We start from the raw sequence: 26,649 nt of genomic DNA, 5'->3' as shown, positions 1-26,649 counted from the left end.
ATTACTTCCAATGTTCCTGAGAGGACAGAGATAGGCAACTTTTTCACCCTAGAAAGAGATTAAGGGTCAGAGTGTCAGTGTAAATTACCACAGTAGCTAAACAACTTGGGATTTCTAGCTTCAGAGTCTACTCACTGCTTTTAAGTCGCTCTGTTTTACAGGAGCAAGTTCAGATACACTGCAAATCAATTCCTTGTTCACAGAAGGAATTAGGAAGTTATCTTGTAAAATGTAAACTGTACCCTCCATTTCCTTTGGGCAGATGGGACTTCACTGGGCAGTGTGCAATAGTGGCACATGTGTATGCAATAAAGTTTTGATTGGAAGCAGCATCTCATAAATTTATCATGAACGGAGAGAAAAAGAAAAGAAATCTACCAAGCTCAACACCCACTTGTGGTGACAAGTTCTATCTGCCTCCTTGATCTTTCTCAGCCTTTTTGGTAAAGTGAAGATACCCAACTGCTTTCAATTTCTAAAATCTACAAAAATAGCTACATATAGGATGAGTCCCACTTGGGATAGGTGATATGGGGTCAGAAAGCAGTCACTGGTCACTTCCCTCCCACACCACTTCAAATTCAGCTACAGGTGCATATGTAGCCCACTGCTGAGTGTGTTACCAGTCCCCTACCCGCTCCATGCCAATCCACAGAGGATGACTTGTTACAACTGGTAGCTACAGAGGCTGGTTCTTTAGCTCAAGCTGTAGCAGCTCATGTTTTTAGCTCTTGAGGTTCCTGGTTCAATCGCTGATGTGTCAGCCAAGAGGGAGGCCATCACTCATATGCCACACAGTGTACGCACACATTATCTGCCCATATGACTTATCCACGATGTTTTGGGACTGGCCGTGGTTGTGTGGGAGATGTTAGTCTGGAGTTTGTGTCATCATGCGGGGTTTTAGGAAGTTACGTCCTGCCTTTCTCCCTGGCCTTGTCTGGCTATACTATGTTCATATTTGTCCATTAATTTGTATAACCCATTTTACATAGTGTTAAATATAAGTGGGGCTATCAAGCAACAATGTTCAAAGTGAATTCTTGCAAACGACTTAAGCCACCACCCCTTTCCTCTCCTTTCATCCCTTCTAGACTACTCCTCATTGTTAGAGGAAAGACCTGAGCACTGCAGAACATTCAGTGAATTGTCACCATGGACCAGTGCCCAATCACTTCTGTGGCTGCACTACTACTGAACGACCCTCTAAACCAGTGGCCCAATCAGTACCCAGCCCATGTGACATCCTCAGGGCCATACAGGTAGTATGTATATTGGATGGCTGCAACCCACATAACACACAGACAGCTGCATATGCAGCCCACAATGGTAATTAGGTTGAGAACCACTGTCCTAAATGGTGGCCCACAAACTCCATCTATAAGCAGGAACAAAGAACAGGTAGTTCTACTGGCTTGGCCAACACCTGCTGCTGCTAGTGATTTCATCTTATACGGTTTGTACAACTAAGCGGACTGCCAACAAAACAGAGGTGTGCACATCTTAGGTGGATCTAAAAAAAAAATAAGTCTATGTAGGGGGCAGCCATGTTTCAAGGTCCAAAATACATTTGGCACAAGATACATCCGTTTAACCTCTGCCTGGATAAGCTCTTTTGTTTTAGTCAATAAGGAGAGTTCAAAACAAGCAAACCCTTGATATTCAAAGGGCTATGAAGTGACAACCTCAGCAGTGAGACTGTGGTGGGGAGGGGTCTCTCCTCTTACACTTCCACTGGAGCCCAACTCCAGGAACTGGCACCGTTGAAAGCAGTTTCCCAATAGTTTCTTATAGAGGGCAGGGAAATGCAGTGAATAAACCTCGACTCAGATTTAGTTTGGAACAGCCCTTCCCCATTCTCCCTGCAAGGGCTACCAGAAGGCTCTAAGCAGCACAATCTCATATCCCTGTGGCTAGCGAGGAACTCCGGGTCAATCACCACCTGGTTCTTATGCCCTAGAAGCAGCAGCCTTCTTCCTTCTAGAGGGCTGGCTCACTTCTTCCCTGCTTTGTAAAGGCACAGTCACCTATTGATGTAGAGAAGTTCCTTACAGAGAAGCTCGTTGGTTTAACAGCAATGAGTATTCTCACATCTCAAGATTAAGAGCCTTTCAGAAATCTCTCTTTCTCATAAGGTAGAGTGTAGATTTAATGCAGGATAGCTATTCCAGAATAACTCCATGCATAGACATGCCCTAAGATGGATAATGATTAGATGAGAAAAGAATTGCCAATAAGCACATAGCAGGTCATCGTCCAAGCTGGGAACCAGGGCTTCATGCTGTCTTCAAGGTGGATGGCCATCCTAAAAACTGTTTTAGATTTCAAGAAGAGCGCTTTTCAGAAATAAGCTAAAATCCAGAGATTTCAGTGACAAGGTTGGGGGGAGACTATGCTATCTATGGATTGCTCATACGAGCATCAGTCTTTAGCTTTCATCAGTGTTTGTAACCAGCACAGCCTTTGGCAGGCAAAGCCAATATGCACTGATCTACTGCAATAGATTCCCTGCCTTGCCGTATCTCCTCATGATAGCCAACAGAAGCTGGGTCAGCAAATGACTTATAATATCACTGGAAATGCAAGGGCAGCTTCTAAATTGTACAAACCAACACCCCAAGTGTGCTCATTCATTTGCAGTTGGAACTTTTAATTTATTTTTAAATGAATCTTCATGTACTAAAGCAACGCCAGCCATACCTTTTGCAGCATATTCCACTGAAGCAACTGAATGTTAGGTGGAGGGTTTTCTCCAGTAATATGATGAACCCATCCTTCCTCTCCTAAATAATCATATCCTTCCTTCATAAGTAAGTATAAGTGATTGAAGAATATATATACATATATATTCCTCTCCTGTTGGGAGTGGGAGAACACTTTGAAACCCTGTTTGAGAGATTAAATGGACAAGTGCTGAATAGTGATCAAGTCTCCTCTTATACCTCAACTTCCTTTTTTCCCCTTCCTAGAAGTCACTATTGCTGCATTTCTTGTATTGGTTAAGATGCTGCTCAGAAAAGAAACATGGTTTTCCCCCTTCAGAGGCCTGTGCATCTGAGGAAGATGATCGGTCATTGTCTCACCCAGCTACTCCTTAGCCAAAGTTGAAGACAGGCCAAACAGACTCCCAGGACAGAGAAAAACTGTTAAACAATGGGTTGAATAAAGGGAAGGAGTGCTCATCCCACTATTTAACAGCTGTGCAGATGTAGGTTTTGCCCTGAAGGCCTAGTGCCTAGTTTCATGGGCAACACCTGGTAAGCAAGCCCAGTTAAAGAAAATGAAAAGAAAAAAAGAGGATACTTTGCATGAAGGCTTTATATGGCAACAGGAAAGAGTGTCTAGCTGAATGTGAGGCTGCAAGGTCAAAGCATCATATCCACAGTTTCCTTTGTCCCTCAATTCCAAAAGGGTTGGGTACCGGTCACAGAAAGTGTCAACTGACAGTTGTTTGAGGCAGGGGAAACCTTGTATTCAAAGGGAAGTCCCCTCCTCTCCTTCCCAAGATGGGCAAACAAAGCAATCCAGGCTCACACTAGTCAGACAAGAGTGCCTACAGCTACTAAATTATCCAACTACTTAAACTAACAACATTGATCAAGCTAGAAAACTGAGCTTCAGCTCTTGGCATCGGTACAATTAGAGAGTACAGCTGCAAGAGAGTTTGCATTTTTCACCTTCCAGTAGTTACAACAATTAACAAAAAAAGTCTTTACACTCCGCCTACTGCCAAATACTGAGAGAATGAACATTACAGATATAGTCTGGCTTGCAAATACAGCGAAGAGTAATGTCATCTCCCAGCCTTCTTGAAAAACAAAAAAGCTAAACAAAATATAACAGATGTGTTTAGTTTGGAAAACAACAGGAAATGTTTTTCCGAGAACTTTATTCCTATTATCTTAGGTTTTTTGTCCCCCCTGCCCCCTTATGATGCTCCTCATATTTTCAGTTCAACTAGAGTGATCAGGATACAGGATATTATGCCATTAACATTAGAAGCCATAAAAACCATTGTGCAACAGACCTACTTATCTATTTTTGTAACAGCTAATTTCAAATTTTGCTTAGATTTGTTGTTGGTTTTTTTTTTTTTTTTTTTTTAATTTAAGTGGGCCTGTGCCTTGCACCTGAGATCTTTTTTTGGAAGAGACTGTGGCTTGGTTTAATGTAAAATTAAAACAAAGCTGCAGTAAAAAAATTCCTTGACATGAAGTCAGGGAAGACTCACACACAGAGCACATTCTGATCCTACCTATGCCAAGTGAAAAAAAAAAAAAGAATATAGGATGACGCAAGATTTCTTCAAAGCCATAGGCTCTTTGAGACTGAAGTGCACTTGTCATCTGGAGTGCAACAAAGCTCGATGGTCAAGTGAATAAAGAAGTTCCTTAATGTTCGGGTACAACTGCTACTCTTATTCAAGAGCAGCTAGTTCTTTACTCATTACTCCTACTTCGGGGCCCATTCCCCTCTCGCTCCATAACTGAATAAATTAGACCCATTCAAGCAGGTTTCCTTCAAATTTGAAATACCTTCTTTCAAAACTTACATATCAATGAATGCAGCTTCTATTAAAAAATACTAATAAAAGGACATAGTGAATTTATCCAACTCATTTTGTCCATTATGTTCATTTTTCCTCACAACTCAGTCCTGTGGCAATGACCGACACGTCCAATGAGAACCGTATTTTCAGTGACACTGCCCTAGAATTCTGCATGATTAAAGTCCTGGGCAAGATATGATGGCAAAAGCTGCGGCAAGAGCAATCTGTATACACTGCAAAGGATCAGTCATTCCAGGGTTGGAGAATGAGTCTTCACCACTTCATACAACCAACTAAAATCATTAAAAATATTAAACTACTTGTGAGGGTGGGGCACGAGGGGGAGACAAAACAAGAATATTTTAGTCTTTGAAGTTACTATGTACCAACAAGGTATATAGTACCACATAGGAAAGGTATTTTCCCTTAAAAAGTCTCCACTATAGGCCTAAGACAAGAACAAAGGAGATACTGTATCCTAAATTAGAAACAATTAAAACCTAAGCTAATTTTCATTCAGGTATGAGTAAAACAGAACAATGTGACTTATGGTTAAGTATTATACAGTATAACTTTACTGGACAATGCTGAGCTCAGTTTTGAAGGGACCAATGTTATACATGCTGGGGTCTGTTATTGGAGCCAGTGGAGCACACAGGCCAATTGAGACACTAAGTAGCGGTGGAGGGAGGCTGTTCACTTCCTCTCAGATGTGGGGAGGAGGCAAGGGGGAATCGCAGCACTTCCTACACCTGTACAAAAGATTTAGGATTTGGTTTTCAGAGGGGCCGAGCCCGTGCAGCTCCCACTGACTTCCCTGGAGTTGCAGGTTGTTGGTACCTCTGAAAATTGGGCCTATAATGCGCATGTTTCACATCACTGCCTTCTCAAAGCACGAGCAGGTGTAAAGTGGCATCAAGCCTACCATGCGCCAACAGACCAGAGCAAGCACAGATACATCAGAAAACTTGGACCTACTGAAGCCAATGGCAAAACTCCCAGTTACTTAAGAGGGCCAGGATTTCACTCCAAGTGCTTTACCGAGAACTAGAAAACATTCTCCTGCTCAGAAATCCTTCCTCCCACAATGTGGAAACTGGAGGGCCAAGACCTCGCTGAATTCATCTCAGCTCCACAAAGCCCTTGATCAAACCCCTTCCCACCCAGCCACCCCCTTTGTGCATGTGATTAACAGAGAGCACAGCTGCTGTATTGTGGGTGCTTCTGCACACATGTGATGGCAGCAAGGGCCTTTGTATTTTAAACCACTAACTCCATTCAGGGGACCCCACCCTTGGCCACACACACCAAAGGAATGTTCAGATTAGCCAAGTCTGTGTGAGTAACTCCACTAGACATTAGTGTGTGTCTAGGATCAGCAACAGCAGCATGTGGAATGCAGAACAGGTGAGGTGTGTGGAGAGCAGGAGAGGTTTGGGACATGACTTCACTATGTTTTCCATTTGAAGGTTTAAAACCAAACAAAAAAAACCCCAGCCCAATACATTAAAGGTTGGATTTTCAAACTTTCTCAACACACAGTTAGGCCAAAGCTGAGCATTTAGAAAAAATATCTCACTTTAAGAACATTATCCCTAGCCCTGGGATTGAGAACAGTCAAGTATTTTCAGAGCTTCCAAGAACCCGCAGCTCCCACTCAAGTCAGTGGAAGCCACAGGTGTTCAGCACATCCGAGAATCGGGCTACACTTACTTAGGATCCTAATTATGGATTTAGAAGCCTTAATTTAGGTATTCAGGTTTGAAAATTTGGCCCCAATGTTCAATGGCTAGAAGTCTCATGGGACTTGATCCAAATGGCACTGTTCCCTCCCTCCCTCCCCACACCCTGCAGGTAAATCTAGCATGTGACTTACCCAGTCTGTTAGTTTAAATAAAGTGGGAGAAGAATGCAATTCAGACATCAGAAGAGATTCACCAATGTTTGAGCAAAAGTCCAGGTCAGTTCTCCTCCTGGAGTATATTTCCTGTTTGGGCCCTTTGTGGGTGCACACACAGCAAGTATACAAAAGAGCCAAGATGGTCAGGGACACAACCCTATGCTCTGCGTGGCCCTAAACCTCTGACTGCCAGAAGCTGGGACTGGATGAGAGGGGATGCATCACTCGATAATTGCCCTGTTCTGTTCATTCCCTCTGAAGCATCTGGCACTGGCCACTGCTGGAAGACAGGCTACTGGGCTAGATGGACCATTGGCCTGACCCAGTAAGACTGTTCTTATGTCCTGCTAGTCAAAGTGTTTAAAATTTTCAATTTCAAAAATTGATGAAATTTGTGCCACATTATTCCCACTTCTCTGCCAGCCCTAGCGCACATGTTCAACTTACTGGGTAATCAAGCCACTGATCTCTGGGCTTCAATGTACTCTTCTGTAAGCTAGGTGCACCACAGATGTGACCAAACCAACCCCTCCTGGAAAGGGGTACCCTTGAACTTGGGCATGTTGCAAATTTCATGAACTACATTCAATGTTGCCAATCAAGCCCATCTCCAATGTAATGCTTATCCATGTCCCTGTGAGAGGTATTTATAAAGCACTTTGAGATCTGTACACTGCAAGTGTGACGTCTTGTATAACAGTACACTTACTTCATGCATGAAGCATTTCAGTTTAAGACAAAAGAGCTATATACGACCCTACACCTGCAGCAGAACTCATTGGCTTCATGGGTGCATGAAGATTAAAGAGGATTCTGTGGCCCAAAACCTGCCTCTTAGTCCTTTCTACATTGCGAAGCTGGTCGTAGTCGATAGACAGCAAGAGGAAGGATGGTCCAGTGGCTAGGGCACTAGTTTAGGATTTAGAAGATCTGGGCTCAATTCCCTGCTCCACTCTGCGTGACCTGGGCAAGTCACTTAGCCTCTCTGTGCCTCAGTTTCCCAATCAGTAAAAGTGGTAATGATACTAGAACCTCACAGGGCTCTTGTGAGAGTAAATACATTTAAGCTTGTGAAAAGCACTTTGAGATCTACTGAAGGGAAGCACTATAAGAGCTAGGTATTATTATTACTACAGCATCTGTCCCTTGATACTCTTATTAGGACTTTCCCGTCTCTCCCACTCGCCGCAAACCCCCTTCTTCCTTCTGGCAGCACAGACAACAAGTGCCATGGCAGTGCCTATGTCTGGCTTTACTACACGTCTAAGCAATGCTGAGGCAACTCTGAATCCCCCAAACAGAAGACAGAATGAAGGAGTTTCTATCTGAGCACAGCACAGTTTGAATATTTGGTGCACTTAGCACTGATGCATTCATTCGAGCGCAGAGTGAAATCAATTCTCACCACTAGTCAAATGCAAAGGAGAAAAAGTCACTCCAGAATAGATGTCCTGACTAGAACCAGCTCTCCACTCAAACAGGAGAACACCAAGGAAGCCAATGGAGCTGCATCTGAGAGGAGAACCAACCCACTTGCCCAATGTGTTTACTTTTCTAAGCTGTTCCATGGAAGTTTTGCTAGATATGTAAAAATGGAATGCTATCCCTGCTCATGAACAGGCAAGTATTGGCCCAAATTCTGAGTACAATGGAATAATGGCATATACCAGTGGAACCCTGGATAACAGAAAACAAGGGTTAAGCCATTATCTACAAAGACAATTAACGTCAGCCTCTAGATTTTGAGGTAGGTTGAAGGGAATTATCACTATAGTTATGTTTGTTTAAAAAAAAAAATCACGATCTCAGTGCACTTAGGTCAGATACACTAAGTGGAAATGATAGCATTTAAATGCAATCTATTGTAATTAGCCCTAGCAACAAGCAGAAAGTGGTTTTTAAGTAATGGTTAGTGTTGTTTAACTGGTTACATTCACCAGTGTAATTGACACCTATTCCATCATCCTTAATACACCCACTTCTTTCTCCGATACCATAAATAGATTAGAAAAGTTTCTGCAGATGGCCATGACCCCATTTGTTTGTGCACTTAGCCATGTATGAATCACTCTTGGCTTCTAGCACTACTCTGGAATTACTGAAAGATAACTAGTCAGCATAGACACCAATAAATGAATCATGCTTTCCACAAGACCAAACCTTTGGGCTTTTACAGACACCAATTACAAAGTAAAAAGAAAAGAACAAAGAAATTACTCAGTCTGTTTGCACAGTGTCATGCAAAGCTGATTAATAGTTTTACAGAATTATTACTGACAATGTTTGTAGGAGCTTACAATAACAAACTGTCTACTTGACATTTTGGACAGAATGTGAATAAAAGTGATACAAGACCAAAAAAACCCCCCAAAACAAACAATTCCTGCATATATCCTTACAAATTTATATAAATTTTTGTAATTAAATATTTTCACTTTTAGTAACTTTAAAACTGTTGGTTAATAAACAGCTTGCATGTGCGTATTTAATCATCAAGCTAAATTCTACTTGTTGGATTGCATGAGTCGAGTTTGCAAATGTGGGCAATTAAGTTGCACCTGCTGAAGGGCAATTCCATATTACATGCCCAAATTTTCAAGCTGCAGATGCAAACAAACAGTACTAATAGCCTGGCATCAGCAAATATGTTTGCACATGTAAATGCTTTTGTGCATGTATTTTAAGTGCTAAATTACCCATATATAATTGAGAATCATGGTCAATTTTGTTAAGTGATTTGTGTAGTATTGTACGTATATTGTGCATGCATGCACACACACACAATTTGAAGGCATTACAGAAATACACCAATACACACAGAATAACTTCAACAAGCATCTTGAGAAGTTAAAAATTCTGTGCTAGATCTCAGTGTTAAAATCTATAGTCCAACTGTCATTACAATTCATCTCAAAAAAGAAAACTAACTCTTCTAAATACAGCATAAATGCACCCCCTTATCAGATACAAATTCTAAAGTTCCAGGGTACTGTTCTACTGTTTAAATTATACATGACTCTCTCAAAAATTTTTCTACACATACTGCAAAATTACTATCAGGTCATAAAACAGAAATAAGGTTTAGGAGGACTCAGTGCTAATATCAGGCATGTGAGCACGCATCACTTGTAAATTCAGCTATCATGCTTGCAGGTTTTACAAGATACATGGCCATGTGCGACCATAAGTCCAATATCAGTGTCCAGTCTCAAGTACATGCACAACATAATAAAGTCAAATTGAAGGAAGACATTTTAGTTCTAGAGAAGGGTGCAGAAAGATACAAGTTAAATAGACACAAGACCTTGTTTGTCCTAAGGCATTCATATGGGACTAAGTATTACATGGTTCTGGTGACCTGGGTTCACGTGCTAGTTTAGATTACAAATGGAATGGAGCCGGTCTCTTCCGAAAATGACCTGACCAGTGCCCACAAGCAGAAAGCTACCAGTCTGGGGCAGTAGTACATCTCTGCCCTAGAAAGTCCTGTGACTGGCGCAGTAGAAAAGCAACCAGTCAGTACTAGAAGGCACTGGTGAAGCTATTTGCAAAAGCCTGCTTTCTAGGCCCTCATCCTTAAGGACATCAGCTTCCCAACCAAAAAATAAATCTTGCACAGATCAGCTTCAAGAAGTAAATTAAATTAAACTTTTTTAAATGTCTTCTGTGTTTCTATCCATCTTTCTTCTAGATGGACCTAGATCCACATTACATCCATCAAACACAACAGCCACCATTTCTCATGTGTGAGAGATTATGTGTGTAACAAGCACCCTAGACTTTTTCTGGGGACCAATTGTTAATTTGGTCAGGAAGATGAGGTGGAGGATGTAGAAAAAATTCTGAACAGCTAGAGAAAACCAAGCAAATTATTTGTACAAAGTGCCGTACATGTTCATTTAAGTCACTATCTTCTAATATGTAAGATACAAGACTAAACAGATTTAAGTGTCCTATTTAGGGAGAAAAATCTAAATCAGAGACCCCCAGCATTAGGTAGAAGGGAGACAGTCAAGATAAGTCCTGTATAATATACAGTGTTCAAAATGCTAGTGCCAGTTTAGGTTTCTCACTGGAGAAAGTTAGTGTATTCAAAAGAAACTCAAAGCTTTGATAATAGATTAACAGCTCTACTAATTTCCTGTTTGCCGTAATCATGCCGTTAGGAGGTATACCACTACATGTGATGAGCTAGAATTTTTAGCTGGCTCCAAGGTAGATAATAAATAATAATTCCTAGCACTTATATAGCACTTTTCATCAGGAGATCTCGAAATCCTGTATTTTACAGATAACGAACTAATAATAAATGTCTGGTAATATGTTTTTGCTATTCCTTTTAATAAAAAACAAACCTCAGCATTACAGACTTAGAAAGAAAATTATGAAAAATTTTCATTACAAAGAAACATTTAAAATGCAGATCAAAGTGCTGCCTTCCAAGCTATATTCCTTGGCAAACCATCAAACCCCTGTTTATCTGGAATAGTTACCCAAATCCTCTGAATACAGATGACAAACTGATACAGCTGAAATTTATCTGAAAAGAGATACTGCCTCCTCAAATTATCCAATAGCCTTCAGAAAGTCCATTGAGTTTATTTTAAGTCATTTTTGGCAGTGTTAAGCAAATTACCCTTTACTAAAAAAATAAAAATAAAATCAATCCGTAGTCCTTGGGAATTGTTGAAAACACTTAAGAAAACACTCACGAAAGCTCATGCTCAAATAAATTGGTTAGTCTCTAAGGTGCCACAAGTACTCCTTTTCTTTTTGCAAATACAGACTAACACGGCTGTTCCTCTGAAATAAGAAATAACAGGTATACAAATTATCTCTGTCCCACCCTGTAAATGAGTATGCTAGCCTTTCAAATACTAACAATATTTGTCCAAACACACATACAACACCGTACAATGTAATATTCTGCACTTATACCTTGACCACTCTTCAAGGAATTCAATCAAAGACCACTAACTGTTGCGACAGTGAAGTAGGGAAGAAGCTACAGATGGAAACGTAGGCACAGTGAGATGAAGGATCAAATCCTGGTCTCACTGAAGTTCAATGGAGTCTTGAGATGAAATCCTGGCTCCACTCAAATCAGTGGCAAGACTCCCATTGACTTCAGCTGGGCCAGGATTTCACCTTTCATTGACATCAATGAGACAGGGATTTGATTCTAAGGAACAGATCCTCGGCTGGTGTAAACGATCATAGCTCCATTCATCTCAGTGGAGCTATCACCATTTACACCAGAGGAGGATCTGCCCCAAATGACTCGACCAAGATCACCCAGCAATTTAGTCACAGAGCCATTCCCCCTAACCCCTGACTCTAATGGACAAACTGGCACATTCCCTCTCTGGATCTTGGTCTTAGTGCTTGCAAACAACTCCCATTAACATTAATGGCCCCTGTCCTGCATGTTTGTTTAGGAATATACCCATGTGAACAGAGAATATACATAATGCATCAGAGGGCCCCTTGTATCTCTCTACTTGTATGCCTTCCATGCCAGGAGTTGCTAGTAACAAGGCAAAATAAATACTGCTGATAACAGACATATTGTAACCATCTAAACCAAAGAACTTAAAGTACTGGATTAGAAATGGCCACACATGCCATTTCTTTATAAAAAGCAAATGTTCTTCATTGAAAGATGGTTTTTATTTAAAGACCATTACAAGTAAATAGCCCATTAGCTGATTAGAGTTACTAAATTATAACTGGTAATATTAAACTGAAACAAGACCAACACCTGCGACTGTACAACTGTTTACCGCACGGGAAAAAATCTAGATCATCACAGTTACTGTGAGAGTCACTATATATTTACGTGGTTCCCTGGGAAAGGCCTTTTCTATCCATTTATAATTTGGGTTTTCAAATTCATTCAGGGATTCCATTGAGCCTGCCAGCTCTCTGACCAAGAGATTTTTGAATTTTAGCATGTTTGGAGAGCAACAGCAAAAGAAAAACAATAATAATTTAAAAGGAGAACTTTCTTCTTTAAGACACCTACTCCTTACATTTTCAAAGAAATCAGGAGAGTCAGGCTAAATTCTTTTTTACAATATTGAAAAATGTGGAGAAAACCTCAGTCCCTACTTAATCTAGCTATTTATCAAATGCATGTCTACAACATCCATCAGGCACCCCAATTATTCGTATTCGAGAACCTGATATAATTTCAGTACACCTAAAAACAATTTTAAAAAGTCTTATTCGGTGAGTAACACACACCTCCATGACACAGAGTAACAAAACTTATCATGTCAAATATTCTCCTAAGTCTACCACGATATCGACCAAAAAGAAGAGTTAGCTGTATCATGTCAGTGCTTTGCATTATACATGAATTCAGATGCCCCCCTTTCAATGCATGCCACCTGACTTTGACCCACCTTGTGGTATCAGGACATGGAGTACAGCACAGAAGAAAAAAGTCTGACTCTCTTTCTTTTAAATGTACTTGATACTTGTTCTTCCTCCATTTCTTTTATAATCAACACTGAATGAAGGGAATAAAGCACAAAGATTGAAGTCATTGTCCTGGGGCACATAATAAATCATCATTTTAAGACCCCTGTGATATCTAGGCACAGTAGGGAGAGAAAAGTAAATTATATTTATATCTTCACTGAAAAAAAAAGAAGTTTTAACACAGAGCTAGCTCGAAACACCTATGTAAAATCCCAGTGGAGACAAAGCACTGGTAGTTCTTTCCTTAAAGTAGCTACAACCTGTTCCTTGCTGGCTCTTGGATTTTACAGGAGATGGCTATCTTTGTAAAAACACCCTTCCCCCCTCTCCCTAATGAAGACACAACCAAAGAGAGGCAGAACTCTCCTGACTTGGGTTTGTACATATCAAATTGAGATTTCAGCGACAAAGTAGGCTTTGTGTAAAGAGACAACAGCTTTTTAAAAAGCTGGTAGCGGACCTGTGCTGTTTATGGGTCATTCGCTGACATGTACTGGTCTTGTTTATGAAAACTTTAGTCAAAAACTATATTGTGTGACAGAAAAAGTCAATATTTTAGTAACTCAGATTCTTTCAGTCAACAGAGGGCAACGGGTCAAGTGCTGCCATTGACATGGGATGTCAATGATGACACACACTTGAAAAGAAATAGTTGGGGGGCGGAAAGGAGACATGATACTAGGGTGAGCCATCTGTATTTGGTTATTGAACTCAAGAATGCAAAGATTTAAAAGTTCTACCTTCAGAAAGAAATCCACTCAGATGGTCAACTCAGAATGGTTTAAAACCAGCAATCTAAGCTGCTTTTAAATTTGTGTATAATGTCTACTTTCCAGCTGTAAGGATGTCAGGAGAATGTTCTCATTTCCTTAAAAAATATTTTAACTACTTTAATAAATAATAATAATAATAAATCTCCAGAATATTTTGGTTAACATCAGTAAAAGACAACTGACCAGCTCCTTACTCACTCTGAATAATAATAGAACCTTACCCCTTAAGCATTCCCACTGAAGTCATTAGTGTTTTTCACCTGCATCACGCTAACATGTTGAAGTTCTAGGAAAGCGCAGAAACATTCTTTGGTCATGGCCGCCTAACTTCCTCAGGCCGCCTTTTTGGTCTAAAATAATCCTGCAGAATTCAGCATGGCATCCACAAGGAACCCATTACCAGTGCAAATGACTCTAGTGCTGGACAAACTGGGCAGTCACAAGACTCGTCCATGGAGAACACTGAACTGAATAAAAACAGTTTTGCTGTTTTTAGCAAGCAGGAAAGCAAGCTATTCAATGAAGGGCGCAGCACTGATTTGTTTAGTCAGCTGAATAATTAGTTATTTACAGACTCAGCCAACACTTAAATCACCCCTGACCTCCTTCACCCAGCCTGATTGATCAGGGCCACAGAGAAGACGTCTGTCTGGTTTAACGTGGCACAGAGGACTGGCACTACAGCAAGTCAGGTTGTGTCTACACTGCAACTTTCAGCGCTAAAACGTCTGTCCTTCAGGGGTATGAAAAAAGCACAGCCCTGAGCGACAAGCGTTTTAGCGCTGAAAAGCGGCACTATAGACATGGCTTCCATCAATAAAGCTACCACCACTTGTTCAGGGTGGGATTTTTTTTTTTTTTAATCGCCAGGAGAGCTCTCCCCTGGCGATAAAGCGTGTCTACACTGCCCATGTCACAGCACTGCCGCAGCTGCGCTGTAACTGGGTTGTGTAGACATACCCTCGGAGGACTCTCTTTAGTCACTACAGTAGTCAAGACTTTGAACTTGGCATAAAAAAAAAAAAAAAAAGCAAAAGAAAACCAAAAAACCCCCTTTGCAATCCTAATCCCAGAGTGCCACCCACAGATGCCACCTGCTTTAATCTGTCTAAATACTCATGCTTGTCATATGGACTAAAGACTGCACCGAAACATTGTTGAGTCAATTTCACAGCTTACCTACTTATAGGGAGAGGGTTAAATTAAAAAGAGTTTGCAGTTATGCTACTTTCCTGCTGCATTCCTACGCTATATTTACAGCTACAAAGTTGACTGCTTTTAGGGCCAGTTAAAATAGTTATTTTAAAAAGATAAGTCAAATAGCCAGTGAAAAACTTTGCTAATAATCAGTCCAGTGGAGGCACAACTCTGGCTTTTCCATTAAATCCAGACCAGGAGCAGCGTTCGTGTGGCTAGTTCCGTTTTACACGGCAAGGTAACAACTCTGGCCTCACAGAAATTAGCTATTTGCCAGTAATTTAAAGTAACCTACTGCAAAATAAACTTTTATGGGTCTGATCCAAAGCCCAGTGAAGTCGGTGAAAAGGCTTCCATCCACTTCAGTGGGTCAGGATCACAGTGCTGATTGACTGACAGCACAGGAAAAGGGTGCAGTGTTAGAAAGACACTGTTTGGTAAAGGAGCTAAGCAGTGGAACAGTCTGACATACAAGCTTCTAGCAAAACTGGTTCCATCTTAATGAAAGCGATTGTGCAAAAAACAGTTACATTTTCTTAATTCTTCCTGGGGTTGCACACAGGCAGTAGTAACATCAGTGACTGGCATCTGTCATGTTGCTGAGTCTTTCAGAACCTGGAAAAAAATCTGAAAATGGACAGTATCTCTAAAAAAATAATAATCAAGGAATAAGGTTCAAAAACAGCCCAAACGGTTCCAAAAAGAAACTCATGCCATGAGTTAGACTGTAGGAAAGACTTTTTCTTCAAAAGACAAACCGTGCAGATGCTATTTCTTTTAATATGCTACTTTTTACATCATCACTGCCTTGACCTGACCTAGTTTTAAAAAAAAATAAAAAGTTCCTCAGATTCATTATGCTGTGGGATAGAGAAATAATTTACATTCATTCACTGGTTGGCATAAAAGAGAGCCATATCTTTATTATGTATTTATATAGTATCATTGGTATGCATACCTAACATGGTCTGTTAAAGTAAAAAAAGAATAATGGTCTATTCAGTACTGGTAGTGTTAATAAAATCAGGCAAATCCAGCTTAGTTTTGTCTGAACACGAATGAGATTAAATCAAGATTAAAGGTGCATACCGTACAAAGGGCATGGTTTATTTTAAAATTCAAGATGAACACGTTTTAGTGCCCAGCATATGAATGCCAATAGATTTTTTCAAAATTCAAACAACCCGAGTCAGCCCAAGATGTGCAGGGAATGCAGGAATCTGACCATCCAAAAGCCTAAGGGCCCAATGCTGTCCTATCTGATGCTCAGTCTTTCAGAAACTGGAGAAAAATCTGAAAATGGACAGTACCACAACCCCAATGAAAACAATGGGCAAAATTCCCTGCTGGCATCGATGGGCACAGCTCAATTTACTTTCACCTCCTTACACCAGGAACTAATTTGGCCCAATAGGGTTGCCTGAGCGTAAGTGAGGGCAAGTCTGTGCCCCAAATTTCTATTTTTCACTCAATGCAGCAACACACCCAGGTTCAGATTCTGCCCTAACTCGAATAGCGTTGCACAGGGTGTAAATCAGATCAGAATCTGGCCTTCTAGATGTAGAAAAACCACACAGGCTGAGATACTGTGACAAGATTCAGTTTCCAGACAATACATTTAAAAATAATAGCTAGAAAAGCCAATCAACTTCTCAAACAACAAAAAACTACAGAAAACACCCCCGTCCCCGAAACTAAAACCCCTCACACCAAAACATAGCTCGCTTTCTATCTCAGCTCCATATGCTCTATTTTCAAAAGGCAGATTGGCAAACACAAAACTGGAGATATTTGGTCCGACAAAACTCTCACTGCTACTCCATTTTTATGGATTTAAAAACAAAAAACTAGTTTTCCAAATATTTGCTCCATTTCTGTGTGTAGCCCTCTAACCTCCAAATAACTACATGCATACATATAATTTTAATGTAGTGGCTAATTAAGACACCTAAAAGCAAGATTTATCTGTTAAAGTGTTGACAACACTAACCTTATGGGTCAAAATCTCCTGAGCATCACTTCATCAGAAGGGAGAGAAATGTTGTCTATTTGGAAGAGCAGACAACTAAATTATCCAAACTGCCTCAGTGTCAGCCAAAATATCATTACATTTATGTTTATATTCTCAGCTGAGGGGAAGGACCTAAATAAAAAATGATGAATTTGAAAAGGATTTATTTCATATATATATGCTGAGTGGGGGAAGATGGATGATCATAATTGTCCATTGTACAAACTACTCAAAATTATATATGGAGGTAGCATTAAATGCAGTTTTGTCCTCCTAATCAAGTAAATTCTTTGCATAGCTTTATAACAAAACCGCATTAATATGGCTAGGTTTTATTAATGTGAGGATGCTGTGTCTCATAAATATTCTAAATCCTAAACAGCAACAGATGAAAGATCAGGGCTAGCATGGAAAAGCCATTAAAATATCAACAATTATTTTTAAATGAAGGAGCTATTCTATCATTTCAATGGACTTACTTATCTTTAATTAGGAAAGGTTTTGACAGGCAGAACCTGACATTGCTCTCCCAGCAAAAACTTTACATCATGGGGGTGGGGGGGGAGAGGAGAGGAGTGCTGTGTCTAGGAGGTTTGTATTCTGCTCACCAAAGCCAAGACACCAAGACTGCTTGACAGCACCCAGAATGGAGAAGGCCATGGTCTTTTGTTATTTTTACCTTTTGTATAGTACTTGTGATGTTTAAATACCAGGCAGAGTCTTCCTGGAGAAAGCACTCAGCCCAATGTGTGGCAACAGCATATGTTAAACTGGCTAATGAGTCAAGTGTGATCATGATCATACATGGGTGCCTACACATCAACGCATTCATGTTAAATAGTTTATTTAGGATGTGACACATATTTAGAAATGTCTGCAGATCAAAAAAAAAATTGGAGCAGAAAGACCAAGAAAAGGGTTGAATTCTATCGCCTGATGGTTTTTACTTCACTCTGTCCCTTCAGTAATATCTCTACAAGTTGTTTAGCCCCTGCAGTTACCCCTTGGGTATTCAGACCTTTGTGAACAGATCCAAGCTTTTTTGTATTTGGTTTCACAGTCTGTCTAACAATACAGCTTATTAGCCAGGCCCTCTTCCCCTTCAGACAGGCAGGAAAACTTTGACTTATTTAACCACCCTGCAGGCTAGACACTGTCTTAATCTACTTCTCAGACCTAGCGATTACTATTTATAGTCACAAATTCTAGATCGCTGGATGTACATGTGTATCTCCCCCACCCCCAGCACACACACACACACACACAAATTGATGAGACCACTTAATGCTACTACTACACCATTGTTACCGTCTTGGGTAGAGGGAGAGAAAAGAAAGGAGAAAAACACAGACATCTTTCTGCAACTTCACTGATTCATCATCCTAAAATCAAGACATATAATAACAGCTGACTGTACACTTCAAAGCTGGAATTAGTACAGAAGGTTAGTGGGACCCGCACAATCTCCCTATCACAGCCACATGATCTCAAATGCACCCTTTGGGAACAGACAACGGAACAACCAAGAATGGAGCTAATACTGCACTCCCCCAAATCCTGCTCTTTGCAAAATCTAAATGGGGAATGGAGGGGGGAGACTATTGAGAATACAATAGCTCCAGGGGGTGGGGGAAAGCGCAGGAAAAGAGAGAATCACAGTGAGGGATACCTGGGGTGTCAGGGGAATTACAGGGGTGAAGCGTTGTAATAAAACAAGAGGGATGGTCTGGCGGAGGAAAGGACGCCTGGAGCTGCCGGATCCGCCAGCCTAACGCTGGGACTCTGCCTGGGCTTTAAATAGCCCTCGCAGTCTGTTTCCCCGTCTGCCTTGGGGGCGCAGGCAGAGACAAAGCTAAGAGAAGCAGCCAGCTGAAACGGACTAGAACTCACCCTTTCCCAGATACAGACCTTTCCTCTCCCGCTGCCACCCCAGGAACACTGACCTGGCAGCAAACCCTCCCTGTTAGTACCACGCACAGAATGCACAGAAGTCTGCTCGGTCTCCCATACAGCGACTCCACGTACAACTGAAAGGCCCCCATAAAGTGCCCTGGGGAGAGGAGCGAGTTCGTTCCTTACAGACATGCAGATCTTTCCAAATGTAACTGATTCCCACATATACACAAGGTGACCAGACAGCAAGTGTAAAAAAATCGGGACAGGGCGTGTGTGTGTGTGTGGGGAGGGGAGGTAATAGGTGCCTATATAAGAAAAAGCCCCCAAAGTCGGGACTGTCCCTATAAAATCGGGACATCTGATCATCCTGTATATACAACAGCAACTTTTGAGGGTGGAGGAGAAGGAAGTAAGAGAATTGGGGGAGAAAGGCAGGAGAGGGCTGAAATCGGATTAAAACACACAAGTCACACACGCAGAGCCAAGAGGTCATCACCGCGACTCGCTCCTTTGCGGTGCGTTACGAGACAAGGTGTACCGGGCGGGGCGGGGAAAGAGAGAATTAAACAATGTGTTTATTTTTAAAAGACATTAAAAAAAAAACCCCAACAACTTTTCCCCTCTCCGAGAGGCAGCGGGGGAAAGACTCCGGAGCTCAGAGCCTGCCAGCCAGGACCGGGGAGCAGCAAACACGCTTAACATTTTTGTATTTCTAACCATACAAAGCGATCCGTCCGGGCTGGGAGTGGAGGGGTGGGGTGGGGGGACGGGACGGGACGGACAAATACATATATACACACACATCTGTGAAAGTTGAGCGGGCGGGGAGACAGCGGTGAGCGAGAAGGAGCAAGTACTTACTGATCTCCATAGTCTGGAACAAAGACCGCTTGCAGTTGCATGTGCAGGAGACATTGGGCTGTGTGGCTGCGGCTGTGCTGTTCACACCCATCAAGTGATACATTTAAAAAAAGGGGCGAGCGAAGAACGGGAAGGCAGCCGAGCTCGCCGGGCAGCACCACATCAAGCCGGGCTCCTCCTGGGGGCTGGGGAGGAAGGGAGGGAGGGAGGGAGGGGGGAGGGAGAGGGCACGGCGAACGACTACGGCGGCAGCCCCCCGACGGAAAGAGAAGGAGACCCGAGCCGGGCTCGGCTCAGCTCGCGTCCCTTCCCTCCCCTCCCCCCGCCGGCCCGGGAAGTTTGCTCAGGGCTGAGTGAAACAGACTCGCGACTTTGTTTCGCTCTCGCTCCTGCCCAGGCAGGCTCCGAGCGGCTTCCCCCCCCCCCCCCTCCCCTTCGCTCCTCCTCATTCAAGTCCAAGGAGATTCAAGTTTCCTATGGAAAGGGGCGTCTGAGGCAGGCAGACAGGGTGACGTCAGCGCTAGACTAGGACTGCCCTCGCCATCGCCCCGCCGGGCGGGGAGGAAATAGACGCGGGATGGGGACCGAGGAGAGAGGGAGAGAGAGAAGGGGGCAGGCGAGTGACGGCTCCGCGAGCCAATCCCAGCTCCGACGCCCCGCCCACCGCGGGAGGGAGGAGCGCCCCGGCCCCTCCCGCCGCAGCTGTCGGGACCGGCGCAGTGTGGGGGGAGCGCGCGGCGAGGTCGGTCGGGGCGGCTCGCCGGGGCGTCGCGTTGTTCCCCGGTGGGACGCTGCCGTGCCCGGCCGGCGCCGCTGAGCGGGCCCGGTCCAAAGCCCCAAGGCTCCTGCTGGCCCCGGCGGGCTTAGGAGCGAGCCCCGGCCGTGCAGCGGGCTCTCCGGTGGCGGTGCAGGTCGTTCCCGGCGACGTGGGTAATAATGGACCGTCCCTGGTAGTGGGGCTGCGGGGAGCCCCCTGCCCTCCGATGCACCCGAATTGAAAGGGGGGGGAGCTAGCCACCTGCACACGGGGACACCCACACCGGACCCCCGAGGAGGCAACTGCTGCCGGGCCTGGGGCTGCAGGCCAGGGGACAGCGAGGGGTGGTGACACGTCACCCCCCCTCCTTCCCGCCACCCCCCATCCTGTGGGGTCTAGCGCAGATTATTAAAAAAAAAAAAAAAAAAGCGAGACTGCTGCCCCAGACTCACGCAGCAAGTCGGTGACGGTCGGGCATCGACCCCTGGGGCCAAATTCTGACCTAAACGATGCCAGTGTAAATCCAGAGGAGCTCCACTGGGGCTAGTCCAGCTCCACAGTGGTGTAATGGAAATCAGGCGTGTTGGCTCCCAGCGCCAGGTCAGTTCCCTAGGAGACCATCCTTACCCTCCTTATACTGGGGTAGAGGGCAGCACGATTTATAGCGAAGGGGATTGTTATAAGAATCAGGCTGTTGCGAAGGACTGCCGTGTGCAAAATGTACTTCCCAATTATTATACCTTTCCTTTGATTACTGTGAAACTATTCTGAAAAATAAAATCACTGGAACAGTTCCCACCACATATGTTTTAAAAATAAAAATAAAAAATTATTTACATAAATTTCATGATCATACAGGAACGTTGCAGTTCAGGGTGTTATTAGAAGGTTTTCCTTTCTTTGTAAGGAAGTCCACCCCATGCAGGTTTGCTGTGCAAGTCAGTGGCCTGCTTTTCAGAGCACCACAGCTCCCCTTGACTTCAGCAGAAGTTACGCTTCTCAGCACTTCTGCAAATGAGGCCCCAGAAATATTGTATTCTTGGTTAATGCTGTTGTGACCCACTGTTATGTACAGATGTGTTTAGAAAATCTGTAATGTACATTAAAGTGCACATTCCAGAGATCACCCTTATGGTAATTCTGATTTTTAACATTCCCTGAATTAGGGGTTCTGAGCCTTTTTCTTTCTCCCCCCCCCCCCAACATGCTATAAAAACTCCATGGCCCATCTGTGCCACAACAACTATTTTTCTGCATGTAAAAGCCAGGGCTGGCATTAGGGGGTAGCAAGCAAGGCAGTTGTGTGGGGCTGCATGCCATGGGAGCTTTGTGACACTAAGTTGCTCAGGCTTCTCCTTTAGCCTTAGGGGGCAGGACTTAGGGCCCTGGGCTTCGGCTTTCTACCCTGGGCTCCAGCAAGTCTAACACTGGCCCTGCTTGGTGGCCCTCCTGAAACCTTCTTGTGGCCCCCCAGTGGGCCCTGGACCCCTGGTTGAGAACCACTGCCCTGAATAATTTCTAACCACTTGAAGCATGCAAAATCAGTGCCCTCTTTTGAAAATTTTGGCCTTGGACTATACAGGATATACAGGGCTTTATCATGGTTCTGTAATATGGCTAGGTCCCTTCAGCAGAAACAGACTAACACGGCTGTTACTCAGAAACAAAATAGGGCATTATAGTATAGCAACATCCCTGTGGCCTTGCAAATTTGGTTATGTAGACAGATCCTAAGTGAAAAGTTGGGGGAGCTTTCCAGGGAAGGGAATGTGGAGGTGTGGAAAATAAAAGCTTTGAGGAAAACAGAGAGTACCTGATTCTGCTGTCATTGAAGTCAGTGGGAGTTTAGCCATTGATTCAGGCTCTGAAGTTATAAATCCTGAAATATAAATCTGTGGTCTTTCTGCAGGAAAATTTCAGTACAAACTTTGTGTGTATGTGGAGTAGTTACAAGATTGGGCTTAATGTAAGGTCACTTTGGGGCTTGCCAAAGCATGATGGTGCCGCTGGTAATCCTTATGAACAGGAGTTTTAATGACTTCAGAAATTCCATGTCACTTTTTTTTTTTTTTTTTTGGTAAAGGCACCAAAAGCAATTAGACATTGTATGGCTTGATCGTTTGGATCACTTGTCAGCTGAACCAGCATTTGCCTTATAGGTGCAAACCTCAACAAATAGTCCAAAGAGATACATTTCTGTTGTCATTTAATTTAAAAATGTCCAGCCCAGTTTAATTTTTAGACAGATATAAGCAGAGAGGGAGGAATCATCCCCACAATGAGAGTTTGTGTGCCAAGTTTTAATCAGGAGTGATTTTTTTCAGTTGAGAAATAGACCTGGGAAAATTGGGGTTTATAATGAAAATGCTGATACATGCTTTACTATAGTGGTGCGAACAAGGTCCCATAATACTCAAATAAATTTGTTAGTCTCTAAGGTGCCACAAGTACTCCTTTTGGGGGAGGGTAAATCCTGTTACTGAGAGAGAAAGTCAGCTTCAATTATCTTCCAAGAAGGCATATTTTCCCATAATTCTTGATAACTATGATTTACTGCTTGGAAGTAGTTAAAGGGTCTTCATTTGAGCCTATGCTCCCTAAACATGCTATCATGAATATTGTGCTAAAGAAAAAGCATACAAACTATGAATACCACATTAAAAACCAAAATCTCTTGCAAAGCCGTAGAAATCATGGAGGATGGAGGGAGAATGTCTTGGAGTCAAGCATGATTTACTTACTGGCAAGTTTGAACTTTTATTTTCACACACAGAAAATAGGATTTTTTTCACGATTATTTACAATGTGATTTTAAATAATCCTTTATACTCCTCGGAGACGGCTATGGTTCCATCTACCCCTCAGGAAAATGCCTGATGGAAAAGGACATGTTATTGAAAGATTGGGTAGGCTTTACACTTTGCCGTCTGACAGTAGGTATCTCCAACAATAACTAGTCCAATATGAACAGGGGGAAGAAGTCTTGCATCACAGATAGCAAATGAGCCTTAAGAAGCTAGATTGTGGTTCCTAACAGTGTAGTGCTAAAAGGATATGAATTTTTGTAGAACTACAGATGGCAAAGAAAACCTATTAGGTCACTTTGCCAATTCAACAGATTTTTCTTTCCCTAGTAAAAGGCATATATGAGTGCATGGAATACAACTTTGAGTTAAGGAACTAGAAGGAGAGGGTACTGTCTGTGGTTAAGGCACAGAACTGGGAGGCAGTAGGGCAAGAGTTATTTTTTTGGCTGTGGTGCAGATTTCCTGTAGTCAAGCTATGCTTTTCAAACCTGGGTGGCTCCCTAAATTAGGCATGTTTGTAGGTACCTAAAATTGTGGTCTGCTTTTTCAGACACATAGAGAACCCTGACGTCAGTGGGAGCTGGGAGGGTTCAACAACTCTGAAAATCATAACAATTTTAGGTGTCTAAATATGGATTTAAGTGTTTAAATGTGAGTACCCCAATTTGAAAGTTTTAGCCTAAATCACTTGCTCAGGGTTACATGAGAAGTCTGTGGTAGTACTGGGGAAAAAAAACAGTAATTCTCTGGTTTCCAGCTCTGTGCTTTAGCCAAACCACTGTCTTCTTCCAGCTCTTTGAGGTATGCCTCAGTTTCCCTTCTGTAATCCTTATCTCCCTTATGGGCTCAATTCATTAATAGCTGCAAAGTGTGCCAAGATCCTCTTTAAGTGCTATGAAAACACAAAAATTGGTTTTGTTACTGACATGGAAATGCAAATAGAGAATTTAAATGTTGGTTTTGGTATCTAAGAAAAGCCAGTTTAACCTGAAGCTCAACTAAACTAACTTGGGTCTTGATTCAGCAGTCCAACTCTATTCAGCAGAGTATTAAGCATGTGCTTAAAGTTAAGCACGTGCTTAAGTGCTTTGCTGAATTGAAACCTTAAAGAGGAATGCTCTGTTTTGCCTCCGTAGCCTTAAATGACTTAAATGGGGCTTGGATAACTGGGTCTTTTCTTCCAGAAATGCTTTTGATGCAAGCTGAATAGCAAAGACCCTATTTCAATGGACCCTGCTTGCTTGCCCAAAAGCTCTGTAAGCATGTGAGGTGAGGCTAGGTCATACTACTTGCAACTAACATATGGCTTCACACTTACAGTGTGTAGCATAGTCATAAATAAGTCAATGTTAACAATACAACCTTACTCACATTTCATGGGAAACCATTGACCTACTCGGACTAATCTTGCAATTAACCATTCAACCCTCTGTGTTCTGTCTTCTAATATGCATCCATGTTCCTGTACAAGAATAAGTGACATTCTGCATCATGTTTGATAAATAATTACTCAATTTCAGGATATAGACTTTGTCATTTAGGCCTCTGCACTCTTCGCACAACCAAAATTCCTTCTGAGGCTAGGATCAGTTAGTTATCAAGTGGAGTCAATGGAATTTGGGGTGAGTAGGATCAGGCCCAGACTTAGCTAAATGGGAGTTTTGTGACTGACTTAATTGGGGGCAGGAGCAAGCTGTAGGTGAGTAAGAAAGAGCAGGCACAGGAGATGAAAGGATACCTTTCTTTGTGGCTGGGAAAAGGAGGGGGCAAGAGTTTATTCTGTTCCTGTGAATCATCTTTCTTGTTTTAAGGGGAGATTTTACAAGTTTTATACAGCTTTGGCAGATATAAGCTCCAGTTTCAGATGCAGGCTTCTGCAAAATCACACATTTTCTCAACCTTTCATCCAAGATAAATAAATAAATAGATAGATCACTGTTTGCAAGTTGACGCTGGATTAAAAATGCAACGTTTACTACCCAATTTAATCGGAAGAGCTACATGTGGCCTTAAGAACAACCAGCATTTTTCTGTCGTGATGTAAGAATGAATAATTAAAGTCATTCTAAATGGGGCTTGTAAAAATTAAAGTACATCAGATGACCTTTACTGATTTATTCCGAATTCTGTACTAATTTTACTAATCCCCTAGTAATGTGGTGGTTAGGGCATTGGTCTTGCAGTCAGGAAGTCTAGGTTCTCTTGGTTCTTCCACAAACCTAGTGTGAACCTAGGCATGTCACTTAACCTCTCTGTGCTTCAGTTTTCCCATCTATGAAATGGGGTTAATTTTACCTCCCAGGGTTTTGTGGAGCTTCATGAGTCTTCACAGTGTTTTGAAACCCTTGGATGAACTGAGTTGCATAAATTCATCATTCTGTTCTGGCTGTGTTTTGATTATAAGATAATATTACTCCATTTAAAGAACAGAAATTCAGTATCTTCAGCATCTATACAGTCACATGTTTAAATCTTTGCTTTTAGGCCTTACTACAAACACTTTAGATTTCGTTAAGCATTTGAGCTATCCCATGTAATTATTATACTGAGTATAAGTTCATATAAAGTACTGTGAAGAAGAGATCCATAATAGAAATAATTAAACCTGGGAGTCCATTCATTTTCTTAAGAAAATAGGTCAAAGCAGTTTGGGGGAAAAAAAAACAAAAGAAAAACAACAAAAACCCAACAGCGCTCCCCAAAGATTTGTTAACTAAATAGGTGTCCATTAAAGAGACCAAATATTTCACAGCATTAGTCCCAGGATAAATGTTAAATCGATATTCAGTAACGCAATAGGGCAATAGTTACCATGGTGAATAATTCTATATTTATTTTCAAGCAAGCCTTATTTCTAACAATTCCAGACATGGTTTTCACTTTCTGGTGACTACCTCTTAATCCACTTTTCTTTTCTTTTTAACTGTGTGGTGCTAGGGATTCCAATCTGCTCCATGCCAGTTATAGCAAGTTCCGTGGCATGGTAAAGCAGAACCGTGCTGTGCAGAGACACAGGTGCATGTCAGTTTCAACTGAGTTTTGCACTTGTAAAGCACCTTCCTTCTGAGGATCTCAGAATGGTTGACAAGAGTTATTCACCCTACACCACATTCCTATGAGCAGGGAACAATCTTCATGTTCTACTCAACTCTCCCAGTGGTCATCTACCTAATTTACATGTCCACCCACCCCAGGCATTTATACTATACTCATCAGCATAGCTCATCCTTGGTAGCTGTTGAATTGTCCTCCTTCCCACTCCTTTTGGTGGATGCACCTCTGTTTCTTTCCTTTTATTGGGGGACTCCCCCCTCAGCCACGTTCCTCCTTCCCTCCCACCCCCGGTGGATACTGCGCCATCTCTCACCTGGTTGTTCATGTTCCATCATTCCTGGTGACTTAATTCCAACCC

The 26,649-nt window shown here is 42.3% G+C and overlaps 1 protein-coding gene across 3 annotated transcripts in view; it reads right to left on the bottom strand.

Annotated features, from left to right (window-relative positions):
- The window catches only part of PMEPA1 (prostate transmembrane protein, androgen induced 1), a 66,839-nt gene extending 46,771 nt beyond the window's left edge, over positions 1–20,068 (bottom strand). The window contains exons 1-2 of one of the 3 annotated variants that reach the window (XM_048820090.2): positions 19,674–20,062; positions 12,857–12,963 (exon numbers count right to left, since the gene is read on the bottom strand). Coding sequence is in view for 2 of the 3 variants with exons in the window: in XM_048820089.2 (XP_048676046.1) it covers positions 19,674–19,776 (103 nt within the window). In the remaining variant the exon portion in view is untranslated. Of the gene's footprint in view, positions 1–12,856; positions 12,964–19,673 lie in introns of all 3 variants that reach the window. The other 2 variants (XM_048820089.2, XM_048820088.2) reach the window with 2 other exon arrangements.
- Between the last annotated feature and the right edge of the window lie 6,581 nt (positions 20,069–26,649).

This window comes from Caretta caretta, chromosome 13 (genome assembly GCF_965140235.1).
Source record: "Caretta caretta isolate rCarCar2 chromosome 13, rCarCar1.hap1, whole genome shotgun sequence".
Classification (NCBI taxonomy): Eukaryota; Metazoa; Chordata; order Testudines; family Cheloniidae; genus Caretta; species Caretta caretta.
Note: the sequence above shows the minus strand (reverse complement) of the source record. Positions and strands in the feature narration are given on the sequence as shown.